General features: G+C 43.3%; 2 protein-coding genes across 4 annotated transcripts in view; one reads left to right on the top strand and one right to left on the bottom strand.

Annotated features, from left to right (window-relative positions):
• Positions 1 to 18,127, top strand: part of rftn1b (raftlin, lipid raft linker 1b) — a 45,855-nt gene extending 27,728 nt beyond the window's left edge. For all 3 annotated transcript variants that reach the window (XM_028981035.1, XM_028981033.1, XM_028981034.1), the window contains 5 exons: positions 2,508 to 2,711; positions 6,784 to 6,893; positions 11,994 to 12,097; positions 14,136 to 14,211; positions 15,114 to 18,127. In XM_028981035.1, coding sequence (XP_028836868.1) covers positions 2,508 to 2,711; positions 6,784 to 6,893; positions 11,994 to 12,097; positions 14,136 to 14,211; positions 15,114 to 15,692 — 1,073 coding nt within the window. In that variant the 3' untranslated portion in view covers positions 15,693 to 18,127. The remainder of the gene's footprint in view (positions 1 to 2,507; positions 2,712 to 6,783; positions 6,894 to 11,993; positions 12,098 to 14,135; positions 14,212 to 15,113) is intronic.
• Positions 18,128 to 19,578: 1,451 nt separating this feature from the next.
• LOC114789941 (vitelline membrane outer layer protein 1 homolog) lies at positions 19,579 to 20,797 on the bottom strand. Its single transcript, XM_028979425.1, has 3 exons — positions 20,585 to 20,797; positions 20,194 to 20,306; positions 19,579 to 19,888 (listed from the first exon to the last, which is right to left on the bottom strand). The coding sequence occupies exons 1-3, from the start codon at positions 20,795 to 20,797 to the stop codon at positions 19,579 to 19,581; spliced, it is 636 nt and encodes a 211-aa protein (XP_028835258.1).
• Between the last annotated feature and the right edge of the window lie 1,954 nt (positions 20,798 to 22,751).

Here is a 22,751-nt window from a genome sequence, read left to right as displayed (position 1 = left end):
GCCAAAACAAAAGTGCACGTTTATTAATCTTTTGGTCAATTTCACATTAGTCCTGTGCCGCTCAGGGAAGTGAAAAACCTGGTCAAAGCCTTAAAAATACCTGGCAACCCTATCCATCATGCACCATTATAATCCATTAGATGCACTCTGTTTCTGCTCTCCTCTAGGACTAACATCTTATTTTTCTGTACAGCTGGGAACTGGGCCCTGGCCTGTCAATACCCATCAAGAGGCAAGACATTTGCTTTAATCCCCTGGAATCGTTCTTCAAAATCTATTTATGTCATAATGTTATCCATGTTGGAAATTATAGTAGGCGAATACACAGGAAAACAGATTATCTTTAAAGCAGGCCATAATAAACACCCATTTTCAAAAGTACCTCAATTTCTTGGTGGGGTCGAAGAACTGATTTTTAGTTGAGTACAGTATTAATCAGCATATGGACATAATTTGCAGCAAGCACCAAGAGCAGCACAGTGCTCTAAAAACTTATGTAAATAGCATTTAATTTCGGTATATATCTGAATCTTGATGATAAACTAACTGCCCTTTTTGTTGGTGTGTAATTATTTCACCTAGAGCATAATCTTTTTATGAGCAGATGTTTATTAAAATTATTTAAACAGGAGGCTGATGGTTGACAATTCTCAGGCACACTGCTTGCTGTATCACTTGACTCATGCAAGTCAATGCATCACATGTGCAAACATCATTAAATATCTTGTTTCTTGTTTTATCTATTTAGTTATGTAAATCCTGACCTTACACAAGCAAACAAGCCCAGCTTGAAAATCTGTGCTTAGAACCAATTTGAAAATGGTGCCCTAAGTGTTTAATTGGAAAGTAAACATACAATCAACAACTATTAAAATAATACAGAAAAATACACTACTGTTTAAAAGTGTAGGGTAACTTAGGAATGTATCTGGAAAGTATTCACAGCGCACCACATTTTTTAATGTTACAGCCTTATTCCAAAATTGATTAAATTAGTTTTTTTAACTTCAGAATTCTACACACAACACCCCATAATGACAACGTTATACTTAAAATATACTTAAAGTTATACTTAAAAAAAGAGAAATAATTCACAGCCATTGCCAGGAATCTCAGTTGCCTCTGTTTCCCCTGATCATCATTGAGATGTTTCTGCTGTCCACCTGTGGAACATAACAGTTGATTGGACCTGATTTGGAAAGACACACCTGTCTGTATAAAGTCCCACAGTTGACAGTTCATGTCAGAGCACAAACCTAGCATTAAGTCAAAGTAATTGTCTGTAGACCTCCAAGACAGGATTGTCTCGAGGAACATGTCTGGGGAAGGTTACAGAATGTTTTTTGCTGCTTTGAAGGTCCCTTGCTTTGAATGAGCACAGTGGCCTCCATCATTCGTAAGTGGAAGAAGATCAAAACAACCAGTGCTGGCCACCCACCTAAACTTGAGCGATCAGGAGAGAGTCAGGGAGGTGACTAAGGACCCAATGGTTACTCTGTCACAGCTTCAGAGGTCCTCTGTGGACAGAGGATAACCTTCTTGAAGGACTATCATCTCCGCAGCAATCCACCAGTCAGGCCTGTGTGGTAGAGTGGCCAGAATGAAGCCACTCCTTAGTAAAAGGCTCATTGCAACTCCTTGGTGTGAATCCCAGGAATGATCATAGGAGGAAACCAGGCAGCACTCATCACCAGGCCAATTGTCCCTACAGTGAAGCATGGTGGTGGCAGCATCATGGGAGGAACTGGGAGACTAGTCGGGATACAGGGAATGATGACTGCAGCAACAAACAGAGACATCATGGAAGAAAACCTCCTCCAGAGCGCTCTTGTACTCAGAATGGGGTGACTGTTCATCTTTCAGCAGGACAACGACCCTAAAGAGGAATGGCTGAAACTGGCCAAGGATGGATGTGCCAAGCTTGTGGTATCATATTCAAATAGACTCGAGGCTGTAATTGCTGCCAAAGGTACATTAAGTAATTATCAAAGGCTGTGAATATTTATGTACATTTGATTTTCTCTCTTTTTTTTATTTATTATGGGGTGTTGTGTGTAGAATTCTGAGGAAAAAATACATTTAAACCATTTTGTAATAAGGCTTTAACATAGCAGACTGTGGAAGATGTTATGTGCTGTGAATACTTTCCGGATGCATTGTATGTTGGGAGAACTCCTGTCCAGACATTCTTCATGTTGTAAATGACTGATATGTTGAAATGGCCATTAATGATGGAATATTTGCGTACATGTATAGAGGAATTTTATCTGCAACAATTTGTCTGTCACTTTAAAGCTACCTTAATTAAAACCTTTATTAACTATTTTATCCCCTCATTAATACACTAGAATACAGCATATGATCAATACATTATTTGATTATCATAAAACAGATTAGCCAAAACAATTGGTGATCTTTTGTAATGGGCCTGACTCATCACAACGGTGTTTAGGTGGGCCTTAAACTAGAAAGGTTGTGATGACGATTGATGACGCTTCTGTCCTCAGGAGTGGAGCTCTTCGCGCTCTACAACCATCCCTGCAGTCGGGAGGGCCTGCTGAAATACTACACCGTCAAAGTGCCTCTGAAGGTCCAGCCCCACGATGACGGGACCCGCAGTGTGGAGGCCAACTGGCTCGATCACATGACCCAGCACTTCAACAACGGCGCCTCGCTCGTCGACGGCTACTTCCACCTGGGGAGTGACACCGGTGAGCACTCAGCACCACTTTGCCTCTGACACCCGTAAAGCATTGCAGCTTTCCTGAGCAGACACTACTCCCCCGAGTGCTTTTGAACGCCGTGACACAGAAGCAGCTCACAGGTAAAGCCATGCTCGAGCGATGTTACGACACCGAGGTGTCAAGCGCCTGACTGTCGCTAACTGACGTTTCGCTGCAACAGGCTCTGAGGGGGGTGATTGCACTTTAAATCAGAGATTAGGAGCTCCAGCGATGTCCTCGGGCAAAAGCTTTCATCCTGTTGCCTGGTTCCTATATAAGTCTGTGTCATGATTCATTAATCTCTCAAAATGAATGCATCAGCGATTCTCAAACACATGTAATTAACCTGATATCAAATTACTGTCTCATTGCATATTTTACATCTGGAAATTTAATAACGAAGCATGTCATTGTAATGCATTATGAAATGAGCTTCCAATGCACAGAGCAGCGGCTACAATTTATTCTCATCAAAACAGGACAGAAATTACACATCTCGCAAATTACACATTTATCTCAATTTTCATCAGGCTGCACCTATGAGAAAATTGCTTTGGAATTACCCTACATAAAAAAACGAAATTGATTGTCTGCTTCTCCATCAAGTGTTCTAGACTCAGATGAAATGAAATATAATTTCTTTAAAACAAAAAAAAAAAGGCTTGGAAGGCCCTTCCGGAGTTTCTTCATGAAAAGGGATCAAACGCGCTCGATGCTTGTGGACCTTTTTTCCCCTGCTGGCCTCTAATTGCCAGAAGGAAGAGATATTTTAACAAGCAGTGTGAACCCGTGGCCGCCATCAGCCAAATTTAGCATCTTCTCGAGTGCTGAGATTCCTGAATTCATTAGGAGCTGCATCTCCTCAAGAAGACTGCCCTCCGATAAACATCAAGGCCAGACTTGACTGTCAGACAAGCAATAAACCGCCTGAGCGCCAAAAGGCTGTCACTTAAAATGAGTGAACAAGATAATGACACTCAGAAGATCAATGATCCGCCCCGCTGTGTTCTGCTTCCCTAAACTCGGGGTGGCTTCTGTTTGTTTATATCCGCAATGAAGGCAGTTTGATGAGGCCAAAATCAAGTTCTTCTTTTACAGTTTTATAGTTTCCACAAGGCTGGTTGTAGATTTTGATGACCAAAAATGTGAGTTGGAAGTAATTTGAAGGGTTCCAAAGTAATGCAGTAATTTTCAAAAGCATAATCATTTCAGTTCCACGCATGATAAAACAGGATATAAACCGTAGTGGGTGTTCATGAAAGACATGGTCATCTATCTACGTGTCGTCTTGAGATGGCTACCAGAGAGATCGCATTTATCATGTCCACGGACTGCCCCACGCACAAGGTTTATCATAAGCAAAAAAAACAAGGGAGGAAGGGAAGATTCTGGACCTTTCACAACATTTGGGTGTGTGACGAATTGACAGGTTTAAATTGTGCAGAATGAGGAAGTATGATTGCTGATAGATGTCAGTCATTACAGTGTGTTGCTGCTAATCTAACTTAAAGGTCATCTTCTTGGTGTCAATTACACACCAACAAATAGCGTTGAGCAGGTGGTTCAATTATTATATCCAACATACAGATAACAAGTCATTTATTGTATTAGGTTTTTTACAGCACCTGATCCTGAAGACATCCTTGATATTATATTATGAAAATGGGGCCCAACATCTCATGTTCGGACATGGTTTTAATAAGATAATCCTTCATTCTTCCCACAAGTGGGAAATTTTCATAAGAATATAGAATCAAGATTTGTTCTCTATCATAAACCCCATATGAAAAAAGTTGGCATTTTACATTACAGTGCCTTGTTTATAAATGTCATTTCATGAAGTTAATAACATGCACCCAAGCGCCACATGCATATGCATGCTAAATAAAAACATTTAGTTAAATGTGACTTGCTATTGTTACTTGGTACTGTAAAGACAGTAGCGGGGCCCTGTTAATGTGTGGCTGATTAGACACAGTTTTCAGTGACTAGACTGTGGCAGAATGTGTTCTTTTTGCTGGTCCTTTCCTCCTTCTGCACCCAGATTATTAGTTTTCAGGTAAAATGAATCATGTGTGTGTTTATCCTCAGTGCTGGCTTTCTGATTGCATTTCCTCTATGCTGTTTGTTGCCTTTTGGTCCTAAACAGATCACTGTCAAGAGGTGGACGTGCGTATAGTTTTCTTTTTGGTTTTATTTTTTTTTTTGACAGGCGAGGTCATTCTTTGGGGACAGAAACAATAACAGGACGGGTTAGGTTTCCATGGTGAGAACGAAAAAAGCAAGAGAGATTGAGTGAGGAAGTAAAGTCATATTTAATACCCTGGTGGTGCGGCATGGCGTGCGGCCGAGAGTACGCCGTTTTCTTGATAGACAGACAGGCCGCCTCAAGTGCCTACCACACCATCACTAGACCGCCATTAAAGATTCAGGCAGCGGCCGTCTCTTCCGCCACCTCATCCGGCACAGACGGGGCTCTCCTCTCCTGAGACGCGCTGCCCCCTCCCCGGTACACGACAGGTCCAGCTCACTGGACTAAAAGGTTCCCTTTGTCAGCTTTTTGCCACGACAAACTCCCCTTCCTCAGAATATGATTCATAACCACAGCTGTGAAACATTCATATGCATGACTATTCATGCGCCGTTCTCTGTATTCAGCCCCGGTGCAACCAGCCGTCCCTGGAATATGAAATTCCAATAACGCAATATTATCCTCAGAAAGGGATTTCCCCCCCTTTTTGGAGATACCTTGACCCGCTTTTGGAGAGGTACAAAAGAAAATTGGTCATGAATGTTCCCTAGTGGATGGCTCTATTTGTGCGTGGGTGTGGTGTGGGTTTTTGTGTGTGTGTCTGCTTTTATCAGTGTTGATCTGTGTGTGTACGCTCCTCTGGGCTGGCGCTCTCTCTCCCCTGACCACCGGAAAACTGCCTGGCAACTGCAGGTGCCGTATCTGGCTCCTTCGTGTGACGCCGCAGCCTGCTGACTGGAAGTGTCTCTTTCGAACGGTGCCCATTAGTGCCTCCGCTCTCCCTCGACCTGCCCGCCCCGGTTAAAAATACATCAGCCTCCGCTCAGCCGGCCCGAGCAGGCCCGCATGTTTAAATCATCCGGGGTCTACCCTGCAGCGGCGTCCACCAGGCAGGGTTCTGGCCAAAGAGCCGGCGCGGCCTCTCACCTGCCCAAGCGGCCCTTTCACCCGAGAGCGGCCAGGCAAAGCCGTCTGAGGGAGAACTTTCCAATTACAGTGGCCCTGGCAGAGCGTCTGATGCACGGTGGCGAGAACAATGCGCCGCCGTTTGGGGAGGAAGAGCGAGAGATGTCTTCAATTGAGTGAGCCGGCCCTTAAATGGGTTTTTTTTTTTTTTTCTGATTGGGAGAATGGGGGTCTGCCGCAGGCCAGCAGCCGCGGGCCGTCCTTTAGTTGCAGTAATGAAATCTGGAGTGTCTCGGTGAGCAGACATGGCCTGCACAAACAGCATTAGAGTGTAAATGGAGGAGGAGTAATGAGAAAGCGCTCGGGCCGAGAGAGGACACACGCGGCGGAATAACAGGGAACGGATAGCGTTTGGGGTGGCGGGGGGTCCGGGGTACGGTGGGCGGGGGCAGCATCCTCAGACACTCTCGCTATTCTCTCTTTCCTCGGAGCCCAGTAAGGCTTATTATCCTGACATATTAAGTTCACACTTAAAAGGAGGGACTGCGGAAGAGAGCGCGTGGTGGGTGTCACGCGCTTCAGGCGGCTTTATTGCCGCTTTGCTTCGCAGAGCTGCGATGCTCTTTGTTGGGAGGGAAACGATACGATGGTGGTTCAAAGGCACAATTCTAAATGCTCCCGCTCTCTTCTTTCTTTATTCATCTCTTGTGCCTTCGTCTCCCTTTCATTTGGCTCCTCGCTTTATTTCATACCCACGAGTGTCCGTTGTACTTCCGTAAAATGTCTGTTTTGTGATGCATGATCCACGCAGGGGGCGGTTGGGCAGCTCACATCAACCTTGCTGGGGTTCTCCAGCCTCAGGCCCGACTCCGGTTCACATGAAGCCCTGTGTTCTCTCTGCAGAGTTGGCGCAGCAGGCGGTGGAGAGCGTCTTCATCTTCCAGGAAGGCAGGGAGGGAGACTCTGCCACGGCCTACGACGCCATCGTGGTGGAACAGTGGACAGTCATTGATGTGAGTTGCTCCCTTTCACGTGTCCTTCAATAAACCACACATGAGAACACCTGGAGCATTTGACCACGACCCCACTCCACACAGGCAGACAAACACACACATCCACAGAAATAAATCCAAACGAGGCAGCCAATCACCAATCATATCAGTGAATGCTCTGTTCCATTGACTGTAAATAAGATCCTTTCAGCAGGGAGATGCAGTCGCATTTTGTTCTCATCAGATACGTGCGAGTTTAGTATTGATTCTCTTTGAGTTTGCCATGGTTCAATCCCTCCGTTTTTGTGTGTGTGTGTGTGTGGGTGTGTGTGTGCGTGTGTGTGTGTGTGTGCGTGTGTGTGCGTGTGAGTGCGCACACACGTGCACGTCAGGCAGCTTCATGGTGGTTATCAGTGTGTATTCTGATGGTATCACGGTAATCGAGTTTTGAGTTCCTTAACCCCAGGGCCCTCAGCCGTCTGTGTGATTCATTGTGTTTCTCAGTGAGTCCTCCCCACAACAGCCTCCACAACAAAAACCCCACCCTGACATGCAGAGCAGCCCTGTTTCATATTCCAGCTCGGAACAGCAGGACATTTCTATTCTGGGTTCAGCTCCACTGCCCCCGAAGGCTACATGGTATAAAATACCAATATGTGATTAGGAACACATTCTCATCCATTTGAATGTGTCTGTATGCTGATATAACCTAAATGCTTGTTTTGTTTTGTATAATTATACGGTTCGTGTGCACTGTTTTACACACTTTCTCATAATTTCTATTAAGATACCTTCCACATAACTTTCCATAACTTTAACAGCAGCAATCAATATAAAGATTAATATTGAAATCTAGTCTTACTTCTCTCACAAACCAAATAAATGAATGAATGGATCAATCAATTAATTAATTAATTAAACTGCAAAAGATAATAAGAAGTGATTTCTTCACAAAGACTTCCAGCACTTCAGTGTCCATGGGGTTTTGATCACCATATGTGAACTAATTAGTTTCTTAAATACCCCCATAGTAATTAGCTGCTCCATTGCACAGCATCATTTAAGCGAGCACCCCCTCACTCAGCCGGCCGGACGGAGCAGTGCTGAGACCTTAGAGGCATCCTAGCAGTTCCTCGATGAGAAGAGCCATTTCTTTATGATAGCTCTCTGTCCTTATTGTCTCTCTGATCCAACATTACTGAGCCTGCAACCCCCCTGGAGAACTAAAGCTGCTCGCAAATGTTTGCTGCATCAAAACAGCATTTGATAGTGGCTCATAAAACACATTTCAGATGAATTTTCTAGCTCACCCTTGTTAACATAATTTCACAGCCCAGCCAGGAAGATCCCCAGGACACGGAACCCAGTCTATCACAGAGGGAATACCACAACACCCCCCTTCTCACACACACACACACTTGCCCATTCAGAATCACCAGTTTAGCCGAACCTGCATGTCGTTGGTCTGTGGAAGGAAAGAGAGAATCTGTAGAAAACCAAGCAAACGCTGGTCGAGCATGCAGACCCCACGCAGGGAGCTCAGGGAATTAAACCCAGCAGCAGTGCTAACCGCTCAGCCATCATGCTGTCCAAATGGAGTCAAGAACAGACCAAGGACCCCAGAGTGACAAATCTTTGTGTACTACAGTACTGACTACATTCAACAAGGGGAAATAACTATGTACATGTTGATTTGGTAGGGGGTGGTTTTGCAGAAAGGATTAGTTTCATGAATGTAGAATTATTTGGTAATGCACTGTCATGTATAACATTGCATTTTATGATGTGGCATGAGGAAAATCTGTAGAGCAAACAGGGGGCTGAATCTGAATCTGAATACAGGAAACAATGGGAAGGTCATATATAGTGGGCAGTCAATCACAAGTAATGACAGACACAAAGAGAAAGATGATCTGGTCATTTTGTCATTAAAACATTCATCCTGCTCTAATTGAAATGGAAATATAATTTGATGCAAATAACCTTTTTTTTATTTGTAAAATTGCAACAGATTGAGACAATTCTCTCCCAAAAACCACAAACTCTTTTTGAAAAAATTAAAAATTCAAAAGAAAAAGTTGTCATCTGAATCAACCCCAAAATTCATCTGAATCAACCCCAAAACTTTATGTAGGGATTGCCTCTGGCAACAATGAATTTTGCATCCATGTCAAAGGTCAGACCCACATAGGAAGTAAACAAAATGTGAATGTGTTAATTGCATTCATTTGTTTTAACACGTTAAGTACTAATATCAAGGCCAGCGATTAATGCTTTCATTTAGACAAGTGAAGTGATTGTCATTGTGATACACTGCAGCACAGCACACGGCGCACACAACGAAATGTGTCCTCTGCTTTTAACCATCACCCTTAGTGACAGGCGCCCACGGAGCGGGGACGGTGCTTTGCTCAGTGGCACCTTGGCAGATCGGGATTCGAACCGGCATCCTTCTGATTACAGGGTCGCTTCCTTAATCACTAGGCCACCACTGCCCTAGAATGCACAGATAAGGACAGAGGCAGGGTTTTTTGGCCATCATGCCTCTTTGTGTTATGTTTACTAATACCCCTTTTCCATATATATGTCCCAGTTCTGCTACTCCTTCCCCTTTGCACCCCGAACCGTGACATGGACATGAAGAATTTATGGCTGCTGTTTAAACAGTGAGGTGATGATGTACTTTGTAAATATTAGTATTATCACTAGTCTTTTTTTTGGTTTGTTTCTGGAATAACGTCTTCATGGAAACCAGAGCTAATAGCATGTGTGGCAAGTAAGTGTGAACGCCGCTGAGTAACAATTCCTTTTGTATGAAATCGAAACAGCCACAGACATGGCAGCTCATCTTGCCAGGCACTTTCTGGAGCACATTGTTTGCTACTAAACAGTCGATGCATGGCCCGGAGATATCTTTGGAACAAATCCACTTTGTATCAGAGAATTATGTGTCTGCCTTTGGCTTCTTAAAACCACATTTTCCCAAACTCAAACCATCGGTTACGCTGTTCTCTCTTTTCAGTGTTTTGAAACAAATATGACTCTTGTGTCTCCCATCTGCTTCAGACAAGCACGTGTATGTCATTTCTTCTCCTTCCCACGTTTGGCAGCGCCCGGCCCTAATGTCTGGATGATCTTTTCTCTAATCAGCGCTACGCTTTTCCCTCATGTTTGTGGAATGCATATTGAACCAAATGCTGCCACTGCAGACACTGAGCAGAAACACTCTGTATTCCAGCACCCTCCGTGTACCAGGCGGTGAGACGAGATGAAATTGTTTATCACGCAACATGGTTCCTACAAAACAGCCATGTGCAGGATGGGACTTTGATGACTATGGGAAAAAAACACACCAGTGCCCAGCCCCCCAAAACCCAATTTTGACTAAAACAAGATTAGAATTAACATATTAAGATCCCAGTGTAGAATTTCTGAAGTAAGGTTCATTCAAAGGACGTCTGAAAGTTGAGTCATGGCATCTGGACTTTCTTTCTTTAAGGTGAAGGACGTGACGCCAAAATGACTTCTATCGGCCTCTTTGAGGATGTTTTTAATGTTGCAGTGTTGATCTGGAGGTGTCTCTCTCTCTCTCTACCTCTCCAGCTCTTGTATAGGACAAAGACAGCACACTCTGAAGGTCAGGTCTGTCATGTCCGACGCAAAAAACGAAGGCAGATCATTAAAACGTGTCCGTCGGCGATGGTTTACACAGAGGTGAGAAACACTGGTGACCCAGATTCTCCACAGCAACGCAGAGCTCCACATACAGACCTCCAGGACGCACTTGATGGCTTTATTACATAAAACAAGTCGTGATGAAGCTACAGCCTCAGTGCGCTTGGTACGGACACACAGGCTTGGTACGGACACACTCACAATTCATTTTTCTGAGGGGCGTAAAGGCCAGAGACATCAATTCTTTGTGCCCTTTGGACAATTTAGAAGGCTTTACGCATAGACATGTCTCGTCAATGCATTCAATCAAAATTATTTTTACAGAAATCTGTCTGAACCGGTTATACTAAGAGATCGCTTGTAATGCATTTAACCATTTTAGTAATAAAATTTCATTGGGCAACAAATCATTATAACAATTCTAAAAAGTACTTTACTTTGATCAAAAGTTGCTACACTAAAGCTAAACTAAAGCACTTACATTTACAGCATGTATCAGGCTATTGATAAATGCTGAATAAAGCACTATTAAATACATTCATGTTAACAGCTAAAAAGTAAGAAATTGCAGTAACCTGGCAAATTGTGATAATAGACTATAATTGCTGTAAATACACTTCTTGTATTTACAGTTTTATAAATATATATATTTTAGCATTAATAACTGTGATGTGATATGTAACTATCAAGGGCAGGGTGGTGACTTTGAAGATCATAGTGATACAGGTTCAAGGGATGCAGAGAGCTTGCACAAATCCAAAATGAAGTAAAACAACATTAACCAACATTATTTCTCAATTCCCTCCTGCTTTTAAGGATCCTGTAAAAAATGCGAGAGATTCCAGTTCTGGGCAGGTTTCCAATATAAACCTCTCTGTGCATTTCTGCATTTCCCCCGGGGAGGCTGGCCCAGTCCAGGCCAATCTAAATAACCATGCAGCTTGAACAAAGCCACGCCTGCCCTTTTACCCCTGCCGTCCTTAAGCCACTCAGTCCCAACCAAGGAGCCGCACCCACCCGGCTGAAGAAGCAGATGGTGAAATCCCAAACACGCACCCAGTGGCAGGGCACCGCCAGACAAAACAGTGCACACTCACATCTACTGCAGCTGCCTGTGTTGATGTGTGCATGTGGTCGGTTGGGCCCTGGCTCGACACGCGACACGGTTTCCGTCTAGGCGCAGGATGCGGAGCCGCACTGGCTTCCTGTTGGGTGCTGGTGTGATAAGCTACGTGCACATCCTCTTCTACAACCACAGAGCTCAGCAGGCTCCAGACCTCAAAAATTCCTTCAACAGACATCCAAAGGGCTGCCCAAATAAGCACCATTAATCTGTTGTTGCTTACAGCATGCATGCTTTATACCTACAAATGATGTACAGACGGGCCCTGAGTTGGATAAATCAATTGTTTTCTATCCTCAAATGAGTTTTTTCGTCTTCTGCAGGGGGTGCAGGTAAAGACCGACTACATTCCTCTGCTGCAGTCGCTGGCCATGTACGGGTGGAGACTCACCTGCGTCCTGCCAACTCCCATCACCAAGACAAACAGGTAAACTACAGACCCCGTCAGCTACCTTGTCACCTCTGACCACGTTATTTCTGCTGTGACACTGTCACTTTATCCAGCCTCGGTGGTCCGAAATTGACTGCTCATTACTGACTTTCTAATAAATATTGGCAGGTGGGCTGCAGGCAACCTCTATAGTATGTCCAAGAAGCAGATATGCCCCATAAGGGGGTCTGTCTGTGCATGTCTGTGTGTATTTAATACACAGGGCTGTGGTTCTCGATTCATTTCTAAAGCTCATTTAAAGTTGTTAAATGTTTTAAAAGCTCATTGAACTCCTCGATAATCAGGAGAGCGAGGTTTTCATTTTACTGTGTGTGGTGGTGGGGAGCGGTGAGGCCTGGATGAAGGGGGTTCACTCGCGCGGCTGGGCTGCTGGTGGAGCAGGGCTGCAGGTCTTTGAGAAGGTCCGTGCTCCGCGGGAATCTAACGGATGTTTGCTGATAACGTAAGATTGGTAGCTCCTGTCTGTGCCCACCTGTCCAGACCCAGCGTGAGCTGCTTCCCATGTGATTGCTTGCTTGTGTTTCCCCTTCCCTCATATGTCAGCCGCGGGATCGCTCCACGGCATTGCTGATTAATTGCAGGTCTATTTTAATCTTATAGAAATGCCACATGACACAGGCAATATGGCTAATTCATCAGAGCGCTGCCCTAGATATAACACAGCATTTGCATTTCGGTCCGCAACATGAAAGGTAGCAACCTATTTACAAGAATGTGTATTTAATTCTGTACTTTTTTTGTTATTGATTTTTGGGAATGACTAAAGATTTACTTTTCTGCATATTCTGTTTTTGTTATATTTGTGTATAAATATATTTTTTGCAATACAGTCAAAGTTCCCATTAGACCAGCAGTTTCCATTAATTCATTGAAACATAAAAGTGAACAGCAGAATTAAAAGCAAAAACTGCATGCAAAGAGTGCTATACACTGCAATACATTATACTGCATATTTTATTTATGTATTTGGTTGTAAGGAAGTATGTAAATGTAAACATAACTATTTATAGTGTACAGTTTGATACCTCCGACGACCACAATAAAACCACTCTTTGCACTAAAGTGCTTGTGTCTGTGGCACCAGTCTGGGGCTGCTGTAGAGCCAAGAGCCTTTAACTGTAATGAAGCTAAATATGCAGCACTTGGTTGTGAAATCGGGTGAACTGGGAGAGCAGCACAGACGGGGTGATGTTCTGCCCGGTTCATAAGCCCGAGCTAGAAATCTCCGAGCCTGTCTGACGCGGAGCCTGAGATTTGTTGTGAGCTCTGCAGTTTATAACTTCTCAGCTTGGAGATTAGGACTCTGCCAGTGAACCTCTGGTAAGGGATCAAGGACGGAGAAGATAGGGCAGGCGGGAAGAGAGACGAAGAGAAGAGGAGAAGAGGAACGTGGTTTTCCCTCTGAGGCCTGAGCTCTTCGTTTGAAGTATCTGTGTAGTTTATCTACCTTTTAACACAACTTTGACATATATGGAGTTGTTTTTTTTTCTGAGCTGGAAGTGGACTTCACTCTCATACTCTTGAGAATCCACAAAAGATGACACAGGATAGAAGCGAGAGAGAGAGAGAGAGAGAGAGAGAGGAAACACCACAGCTATCCATTGTTCCCAGTTTTCCCAAGACCTCAGTTTACCAGAGGAAGGAAGACAGTAGAGAGAGAAAAGGTCATCTCACTACTGTAAAAATCCCACCAGCACTGATGTTTGTTTATTGCTTGGTGCACCTCTGGCCATCTTCTCACATACGTTCATTCCCACATCATGGTAATCCGGTCTCAGAGTGCAGATGTTTTTGTTCGTTCGGGGCGCTGTGATGAATGTGAACTAAATGTTTGCCACATAATACAATGGGTAAACAAGCAGGGCAGCTTACTGTTCACAGACTGACAAGCTAACTGCGCCCCCTAGTGGCTGACAGGATTGAACGTAAACAGGTTCCTCAGAGGTTCCTCTGGCTTCAAGGTTCCTTATTCCAATTTTTTTTCTGTTTTATACCATTGTTCTGTGGCGCTCAGTGATGGAAGTCTGTCCACGAAGCAAATCGTTTTCCTGCAGCGACCCGTCCTGCCCCGCAAGAAGAGAGACTCTAAGGTACGTGGCTCCTTATCCCTCTCTGTCGCTCATGGCACTCATAAGCCCTCTCCTTCACACTCCTTCTCACAGCCCTGGAATTGCTCGTGTTTGCCAGCAGACAAACATACAGATCTCTCTCCAGACCCATTTCCCACATCTTTACACAGATCCTCCATTTTGTGGCCCACACACGTCCACAGCTCAGCGGAGGCAGAACTAATAATGCTGCACAGGAAGTCAAGCCAAATGGGACTGTGTGATGCTCTGATCAATGTTTTGATAGACATCTCTCAAGCAACCTACTTTTCCATCTCAAAATGATTTCATACCCTTCTGCTACTTCTTATATAATATAATATACATTAATTATTATATAATCACCACAAGATCATTTACAGTATTTGTTGCTATTTGTTGGAGTCCATGTCTCAACGTATCTTAGCTGTAGAACACTAGGCCGGTGGTTTTAATGTTTTGATAGGTGTGTGTGGGGTTTTTTTATGACCTTGTATTAACTCAAAACACTCAATTTCTCTGTGAGGCAAATATAAATTACAATATTCCTTTGTAAGCAGATACCAGACCGATAAAGCTTTCAGAGCCTAGCCCTGCTCAGACTGAGACTTAACTCGCCGTGCCCTGTGGCCTTCTGTGGGAAATTCAAACATGGCTCAGGTGTGGCTCTTTCCAAACGGCACACTGCATTGTTTAGATTGTCTTACTGCCAGACTGTTTTTTTTCTTGTAGTGACTCTTGAGAACAGTCTCAGTGAATAAAGCCCTGTTTTATCCCTCATAATTTCCTCAGTCCCTTGGCTCATTTCAATAATGAAGTTTTTCTTCTGCCATTCTCATTTTCTGAGGCCTTAACGCTAAGAGCTTGAATTCTGTGAGTCCTCATGAAATCATCATGTGTTTCAGAACCTCATCTTCAAGACAAGAAACAAGTCCAGCAAGAATTCAGTCAAAGATGCACCAAAGGGCAAAAAGAAGAAAAACTCCCCCCAGGCTGAGAACGAGCTGGACGACCAAAAGATCGGTGACGGATTAGAAAAGACATCCAAAGAAGAAAGCATGGGAGTGAATAACAGAACGGAGATCCCAGACTCCGAGGTCCCAGAGGTCACTCCTGGACAGAATGATAGCACCGCAACAGCAAACAATGAAGAGGAGGATAACAAATGGGGGGATGGTGTGGACGAGATCAGGACAGAGCATGAAGATCAGAAAGCAGAGGCCGATGTGAAAGAGGAGCAGAAGAGTGGTGAAATGAGGTCAGATGCTGAGGAAGACCGAGATGGGAATGGGATAAAGCCTGAGATTGGCGATGATGGCGAGGTGAAGGAAGGAGAGGACGCCACAGCATCTGAGCAGGACAGACTTCTCAGCTCAGGGGCTAAGAATGGTGAGGTTGCCGTCCAACACAACTCATCTGCAAAGCAAGATCAGGCCCCAGTGACCAGTCAGGAACTGCATGTGGAGAGTGTTCTGACCCACTAATAAAAACCCACTTGCACCAGACCAGAGGAGCAAATAGCAGCTCCTCTGTCCCCCTACCCCCATCCAAGGAGTGAATTAGACCAGCACCACCGCCTCTGGCCATGTCCTACTGGTCCACTCCAGTGGACTCGGACAGACACGGCTCACCGCTGCCCCTGGCCCGAAGCCTGCCCTTCCTGTACTCGATTCTTCACACTACAGAAGGATTCTATACAGGCAAGGGGGAGGACAGAAGCAGAACCATTGGATATTTAAAGCATATGGAGTATGTGCTAAGAGGAGGGGGGTGTGAAGACAGACTTGGTGACTCACATTTCCCCTTCATGTACACCATCCTGTGTGGTGTTATTACAGCTCTAGTTCATCAGTGGGGCGCAGTCGCACTTTCATTAACCACATCAACCACTATCTTCAATGTCCAGGGTCGTATTAACCTCACATTCTCCAAATATGAAGTCAATTTCACTGTTTTTGAAAATAGTTTAGGCTTAATAATGAAATACTACTGGGGGAAAACTGATACATGAAGAGTTTCAACATGAGTTTATGTTCTGGGTGTGGTTTATGGGAAAAGTTCCAATCAAAAGATGTCAGAAAATCAACAAAGCAATGTTGGCATGCTTCATTTTCTGTTCAGTCAAAACAGGAAATCTGGTGGGATTTTGAGTATTTATTGAGAAATATTTGCCAAAAAGAAAATTACAAGAAATTAACATGTTTTTATTATTATTGAAACTGCCTATTAGCTGGCTAATGGGAATCAGGAGAGAGCTGAAAGAAAATCCTTAAGGTAAAAACAAGAAGAACATGCACCACAAAGAAAAGACAGAACTTGACAGAGAGAATCAAGTGACCATGGATGAGAACATTTCTGCGTTGGGTGGCAGAATGTGTATGTGCATTGTTTACCTCGTTCTATCACATTTATCCAACCGTTTGACAGGTAATGTGAAACTGATTTAACTTTTAACCTTCAAATGTCTGACGATATTGTGAACTCAAAACCTAGTACATTTATACAGGGTTGTACCATGTGATTGTAGTGTAGGGAGTTAGGAGCTTAAATCCAAAAGTGGCTGTTGAAGGTGGGGCTGATGGGGTCAGGCTTTCTGAGTGGAGCCCAACGTGGCCGCCTGACCCCCAGTGAGGGCCGGAGAGACGGACTCAGTGGCCATGTGGTCAGCTTTAATGAAGGGAGGTGGTGGGGGTCAGCCTCAGACCAAAATGACTTTTCTACTGCCTGCTCAGATGGAAGCATCTCACACAAGCTCGATTACGTCCTGACTACTGCGCCGAAGGTGTTGATTTCAATCGATCCCAATATCCTCTGAGAAAATGTAGTGTGGGTTGGGCTGCTGTATAATGTTTTTCCCTTCATGATGATCAATTCACATGTTATACCACAGGCTCTTGTAATGATGAAAGCTGTTTCCAAGTCATTTCTGATGTTGCTTTGAAGTCCTATTGTGTATCCTGACAGTTTTGATCTGGTGTAAATCATGATTTGTTTGTTTCCTGTAAGGTTTAAATTTCTTGTTATGTCAAAGTTCTAGTCATCTACAGATCTAGTTGTAATTTTTTTCATTTAATATTGTACAAAACGCAAAGTGTTAGTGGTCATTATATCATTATATATTGCAGTGGATTTAGAACTAATTTCATAACAAGTGAGCCACTTGTGAGGCCTTTTATTCTGGTCATGATACTGGCGTGTATAATATCGCAGGTAACATACAGGGAATAACAAGCCTTCCCTTCATCTGGGTTTCCCTCCATAGGGTCGTCGGGTCAGCAGAAACCCCCACTGTGATTGTTTGTTGTAGATTAATTATGCTCCGCTGTCAGGAAAGCATGTAGACTCAGATTCTCTTGGGCAAAATGAAATGAGAATATGGTAGAGAACACGAACTGGGACCTGGCACTTCCATCAGCTAAATGATGCAGAACCGTGTTTACTTGGCCCCTGGTAGCTGTGGGATAACCTGTGAGTAATGTTAGAGCTCAGCCACTGTGTAGAACATCCTGTCCTCTATCATGTACAAATGTAATATGCTATTTCCTCCTCTTATGTAACCACATACTGTATGTGTCTTGAAATCTTCAGCAGTGGCAGTGCAGTTGTTCTTCTTAATAATGGACAGTTAATAATGTGCTTCAGACATCCTGTTTTTTTTTTTCTTCTGCTGTTGTAAAATGGATGGAATCGATTGAAGGTGACAATAGCATTGGATGTGTATTTAATGGTTGTCCTGAGTTTGGATTGTGTTCATGACCACTTCCTCCATTTTGAAGGTTGCTTCTTTTGATTGTCAGCCATAGTTTTAAATGGCAGCCTGCCATAGTAAAGCATAAACATTGTTTGTATGGAAAAGTATTATTAATATGTTTTATGGCATCTGTACAATTTGTATATTATAAATATGATTTATATTCTATTTGCATTTGTGTTTTTCTTACGCCTGTTGGTATGTTTGTCAGATGTGAAAACCACCAAATATATTAAATATAAGTAGTTCAAGTGTTAATATCTTGTGTAAAACATTCTGATTATGCGCATCTTGACATGAACCTGTTATGAGTGTTATACAGGAAGTATGTATAATAATAAGAGAAAGATGTTTACTGATGTATTTTATGTGCCATGTAAAAGCTCTTTGTTCAATGTTCAGATGCATTTCTGCAGATGCAGACTGGGTCAAGTTCTCTAGATGCCGCTTCTCAAGTCACATGGACAATCTCAAGCCCTCTCAAAGCAACACTAAGCGTCATGGTGCTCATGGTTTCTATGGTGATCCCTTTGGAAGACACAACAGCAGCACAAGGTGCATAAATACCTCATCAGCCGTGTCCCTCAAAGGAAGTGCTAATGGCAGCTCAATTAACCAGAGAACCAATGTAAAAATACATTGGTGCCTCACAGCAGGACATCTATAGATCCCATGATGACATATGGAAACCTCTATGTGGGGAGGGATTCTGAACTCATCTACACAAAAGCAAACAGAATTCCAGACACAGTACTTGAGGTTTCCTTGCGTCCCTCAACACCACGTTCAGATGTGCCATTAGATATAAACAGTAACAGTGCCATCTAAAGGCCATATTCAGCAGGTGCCATTACAACCTTACCCATGCTCAAGGCATATTTCCACCATGAGACTTGTTAAGCCCAATTAAGATTTTCAGAAAATGCCCTAAATGGTCATCACTGAGTGATTAAACGGCAATTTGGCCTGAGAGGCCTGTTCTGAGGATAATGTTTGGCCACTCGGTTATTACTTGCGGTGCCCATGGTTGCGCTTCGGAAGCTCTTGTGACAAGCAGCCAGTGCCAGTGCAGATGATCCACTCTCCAATTAGAAGACACAATTACCTCCTGGTTTTCCCACTGGTCCTGTTATCTACTGGTGTCAGACACTAAAGAAAGGATAAATTAATTACCTTTATCTACACATTTGCTAATTAGCTTCTTTACAGGAGGTAAAAATGTGCTTGTATCAGCACTGTGTTCAGGCTTGTTTTGATCAACCCTCTGGTTATGTGGTAAAAAATACGGTCGTGCTGCTCTCTACTGTTTATCTCTGACAGAATAATCAGGGATGCTGTTTTGTCTTGTCAGACTCAGAGCGAACCTTGAAGTGTCATTAAGATCTCACAGGGTGGGGTGACATGCCAGTTTTATTTGCTAATGGATTATTTGCAACAGATCTGCTTTTTTTTTTTTAAAGGTACAGAGGATATCAAAGACATGGGTAGCAGAAAAAACCTGGGGGGAGAATAAAGAGTGGATTAATCCCATTTCCCATACTTCCACACAGAAATTCCTATTAGTCGTGCGAGTCGTTGGGATGACAGGACAGAATCTGACCTCTCACCTCACAGGCAGTTTACTGCTGGAAGCTGGAACAGCAGTGGAAGCGGACATCGTTCAGGGTGGAGTCGTCCAGACCGTACTGGAACTCTTCCATCTTGGTCTCGATGCCACAGATGCCACCGTCTGTGCACTCCTGGCTCCAGTGGCCATACTCGCCCCATTCCATGCCCACCCCCTCCAGGGAGGGGTTGCTGCTGCAGCGGAACTTGATGTTGTTGGCCGAGGTGTCATCGCCAAACATGCCCTGGGATGGCTCCACGCGCAGCTGGAAGGACTTCAGAACTCCGCTGGGGCACCACTGGGTTTCTGTCCATTCACCATAGCTGTGAGACACACGGAAGTTCACCAACCATACACACGCTTAATCCCAACCCCACTTATTGTCAAATCTAAGGGGCATTCACAGCAGGTACAGTTTTGCGTTCTTCGCATTTCTGTTTGTCCTCATGCATCACATTTTATTAGTTTATTGACGCATAAGAGTTTTGTTCACTTGCACATTTTAAACCAGCCACGTTTACCCTACAGTCTGACTTAAACAGGCCATTACATCATATTTATGACTATTAATTATTCCTGTCATTTATAGCAATTTACATATGTGTGTAGATGTTGTTCACAGTCTTACTATCCCGTGTGAGACTCCACAGTGTACAGGAAACTCCTGTCCTCCTTCTTGCCACAGATGAGGCGAATCCCATTGAGAGCAGTGTCATCCAGCCCATACTGGTTACCCTCCACCTAAACAAGGTGCAAAAAGGTTAAATAAATGTCACACTTCAAAAGTATACACCACAGAATAATCATTTACATTAAGAAGCACAGAACCACTGATAAGCAAATTCCAAGCTCTTGAGTCTGGACTTTTTAAATACAATTTTTTGCTACAAAATCAAACATTCATGCTCCTTTGTTAGTATATATCTATAGAATTATTTTGGGTGAGATTAATAATAGAAAGTTGTTTTGCAATAATTACAATATGGTGGGTAGTGAAAATCTGGTGTTATTGTGTTTACCCGTAAACTGAATCCAACGGCGAAGAATTCGTCAGGACACATCTCTGGCCAGGTCCAGTTCCCAAATTCCCCGCCATTGTTTGCAGTGAGCATGGAGGTGTAGGCTCTGCTGTTGAATTTGACTCCTGCTTTCATTGAAAAGGACTTCTCCTTGACCCCACACAGTCCTGTGGCCACAGCAGCCAGAAAGCAGAGTGTAGTGAAGGAGTTCATGGCTGCTCTACAGTCGCACAGAAAGCAAGGTGAGACTGTGTGCCGGGCATTAACGGCCTTTTTATATGTTCCTTGGGATAGATATACATAGTGGTCTGGCATTCCCTATCAGTGTTAATCATTTACCAAACTCATGGGAAGGAACAACTGATATGCCATGAGAATATTATAAAATATTATCAATTACATAAAATTTCAGCATAAAATGTAATATTTTAATAATAATATGTTTAATATTAATATCTTCAAAGGTATGCTTCTGTGGAGCATAGAAAGGAATATTACAGTAACAATATTTATTGAAAAACTTGGTTTGTAAAAAAATATTAAAATAACCATATTTGAAAAAATATGGTTTGTAAGTTTATTTTATCTACTGTTCATAAAACAGCCCATAATATAACCCATGGTCAGATCAGTGTATGGATGGTCACTGCAGCTCTTTAGAAATGTATATCAAAAACCAATATTATGAAAATGTGTGACTTTCCCACGTTTCTGCTGGAACTACTATCTCTCTCTTGTGCTGCATCATCATCATCACATGGGCTGCAGATTTTACCTTGAACATACCTTTATTTCACGAACATATATATGAACAGTCTTCATTGTTAATTGTAGTTCAAAATTATAAATGCATCATACGCTTGGACGAACCACTGTAGTCTGTATGTGCTGCATTAAAGGTAGGACTAATAATAAATGATTTAATGTTTCCTAGGGGAAATTAGTTTTCACTGTGAATATTGCGGGTTGGCCTAATTACTTTGAGACTGGAATATATTATTTTGCAAAAAGATTGTGTGTGCCTGGGAGAATGTGTAGACTTCATAGGTCGTGAGATTCTGAGATTCTGTATGTGTGCATTCCGCTGAGCTTGTCCAGTTTTTGGCCCATATGTGACACAAACATTGCATGTGTGACAAGAGTTAAAATAAATAGAACCCAGTGATGGTGCGATATTACCAACATGCACTCCTGAACAAAACATTTTATTTTCATTTCCATTTTAATACAGCAGAAGAAAAAATGAACAAGCTCTAAACTAAACAGCTCCTGTGCCTAGATAAGACACTATTGTGTTGATAACACATCATTTACACACAGATACAGACACACACACACACATTTTTTACATTTACATTTTTACAGCCCTTATCCAGGGCGACTAGTTACAGGGACAGTCACCCTGGAGCAACTTAGGGTTAGGTGTCTTGCTCAGGGACACAATGGTAGTAAGTGGGATTTGAACCTGGGTCTTCTGTTTCGTAGGCGAGTGTGTCACCCCTAGGCTACTACCACCCACACGGGGCACACACAGGGGCAGTGGTTGGCATAGCAGGTCAGGAAACAGACCCATTGCCGGTTCGAATATCTAACTGCCAAGGTGCTACTGAGGTGCCACTGAGCAAAGTACCATCCCTCAGGGGTTAAAAGACCACATTTCACTGTGTGCACTGGGTGCTGTCCTGTGGTGTGCCACATGTGACAACTAATCACTTTCACACACATTTTTATCATTGCCTATCCTTGAAAACTGTGCAACAGGCTTCATCCATGTACATTTTAAATTTATGGCATGTATCACATGCCCTTATCCAGAGCAAATTACAATCAGAAAATATGGGGACAGCCCATGGGCGAGTGTATTACCCACCAGTCTACTGCCACCTCATCCTCTGGGTGAAAGATGAATCACAAAGATGAGATTCTCTATATGATTCTCCAGCGACACCTAGTGGATGACCTGCTGCTAACAAAAACCTGCAGACAGTCGATGGAGGCTAGAGTCCCTTGACATCTATGTTACATTCATTTTGGATAAATGTTTCATAGCTTAACATTCCCAGTTCAACGGAATTTGTGTTCAAGTACATTAAACCTACAAACATTTCTTATTAGTCCCCATTTTATCCTTTATTAGTCCCACAAGTCCCATCGAAACCTTGCTGGT

The sequence above is a fragment of the Denticeps clupeoides genome, chromosome 5, assembly GCF_900700375.1.
Source record: "Denticeps clupeoides chromosome 5, fDenClu1.1, whole genome shotgun sequence".
Taxonomy (NCBI): domain Eukaryota; kingdom Metazoa; phylum Chordata; class Actinopteri; order Clupeiformes; family Denticipitidae; genus Denticeps; species Denticeps clupeoides.
The sequence above is the reverse complement of the archived record's forward strand: the minus strand, read 5'-3'. Positions and strand labels throughout refer to the sequence as shown.

Excerpts from the sequence above, each read along its gene's own strand:
- LOC114789941 (XM_028979425.1), bottom strand. The coding sequence starts at position 20,797 with ATGAACTCCTTCACTACACTCTGCTTTCTGGCTGCTGTGGCCACAGGA. Across the intron at positions 20,307-20,584 it reads CCGTTGGATTCAGTTTACGG|GTGGAGGGTAACCAGTATGG; the intron begins GTAAACACAATA and ends CACCTTGTTTAG. Across the intron at positions 19,889-20,193 it reads GTGGAGTCTCACACGGGATA|CTATGGTGAATGGACAGAAA; the intron begins GTAAGACTGTGA and ends TGTGTCTCACAG.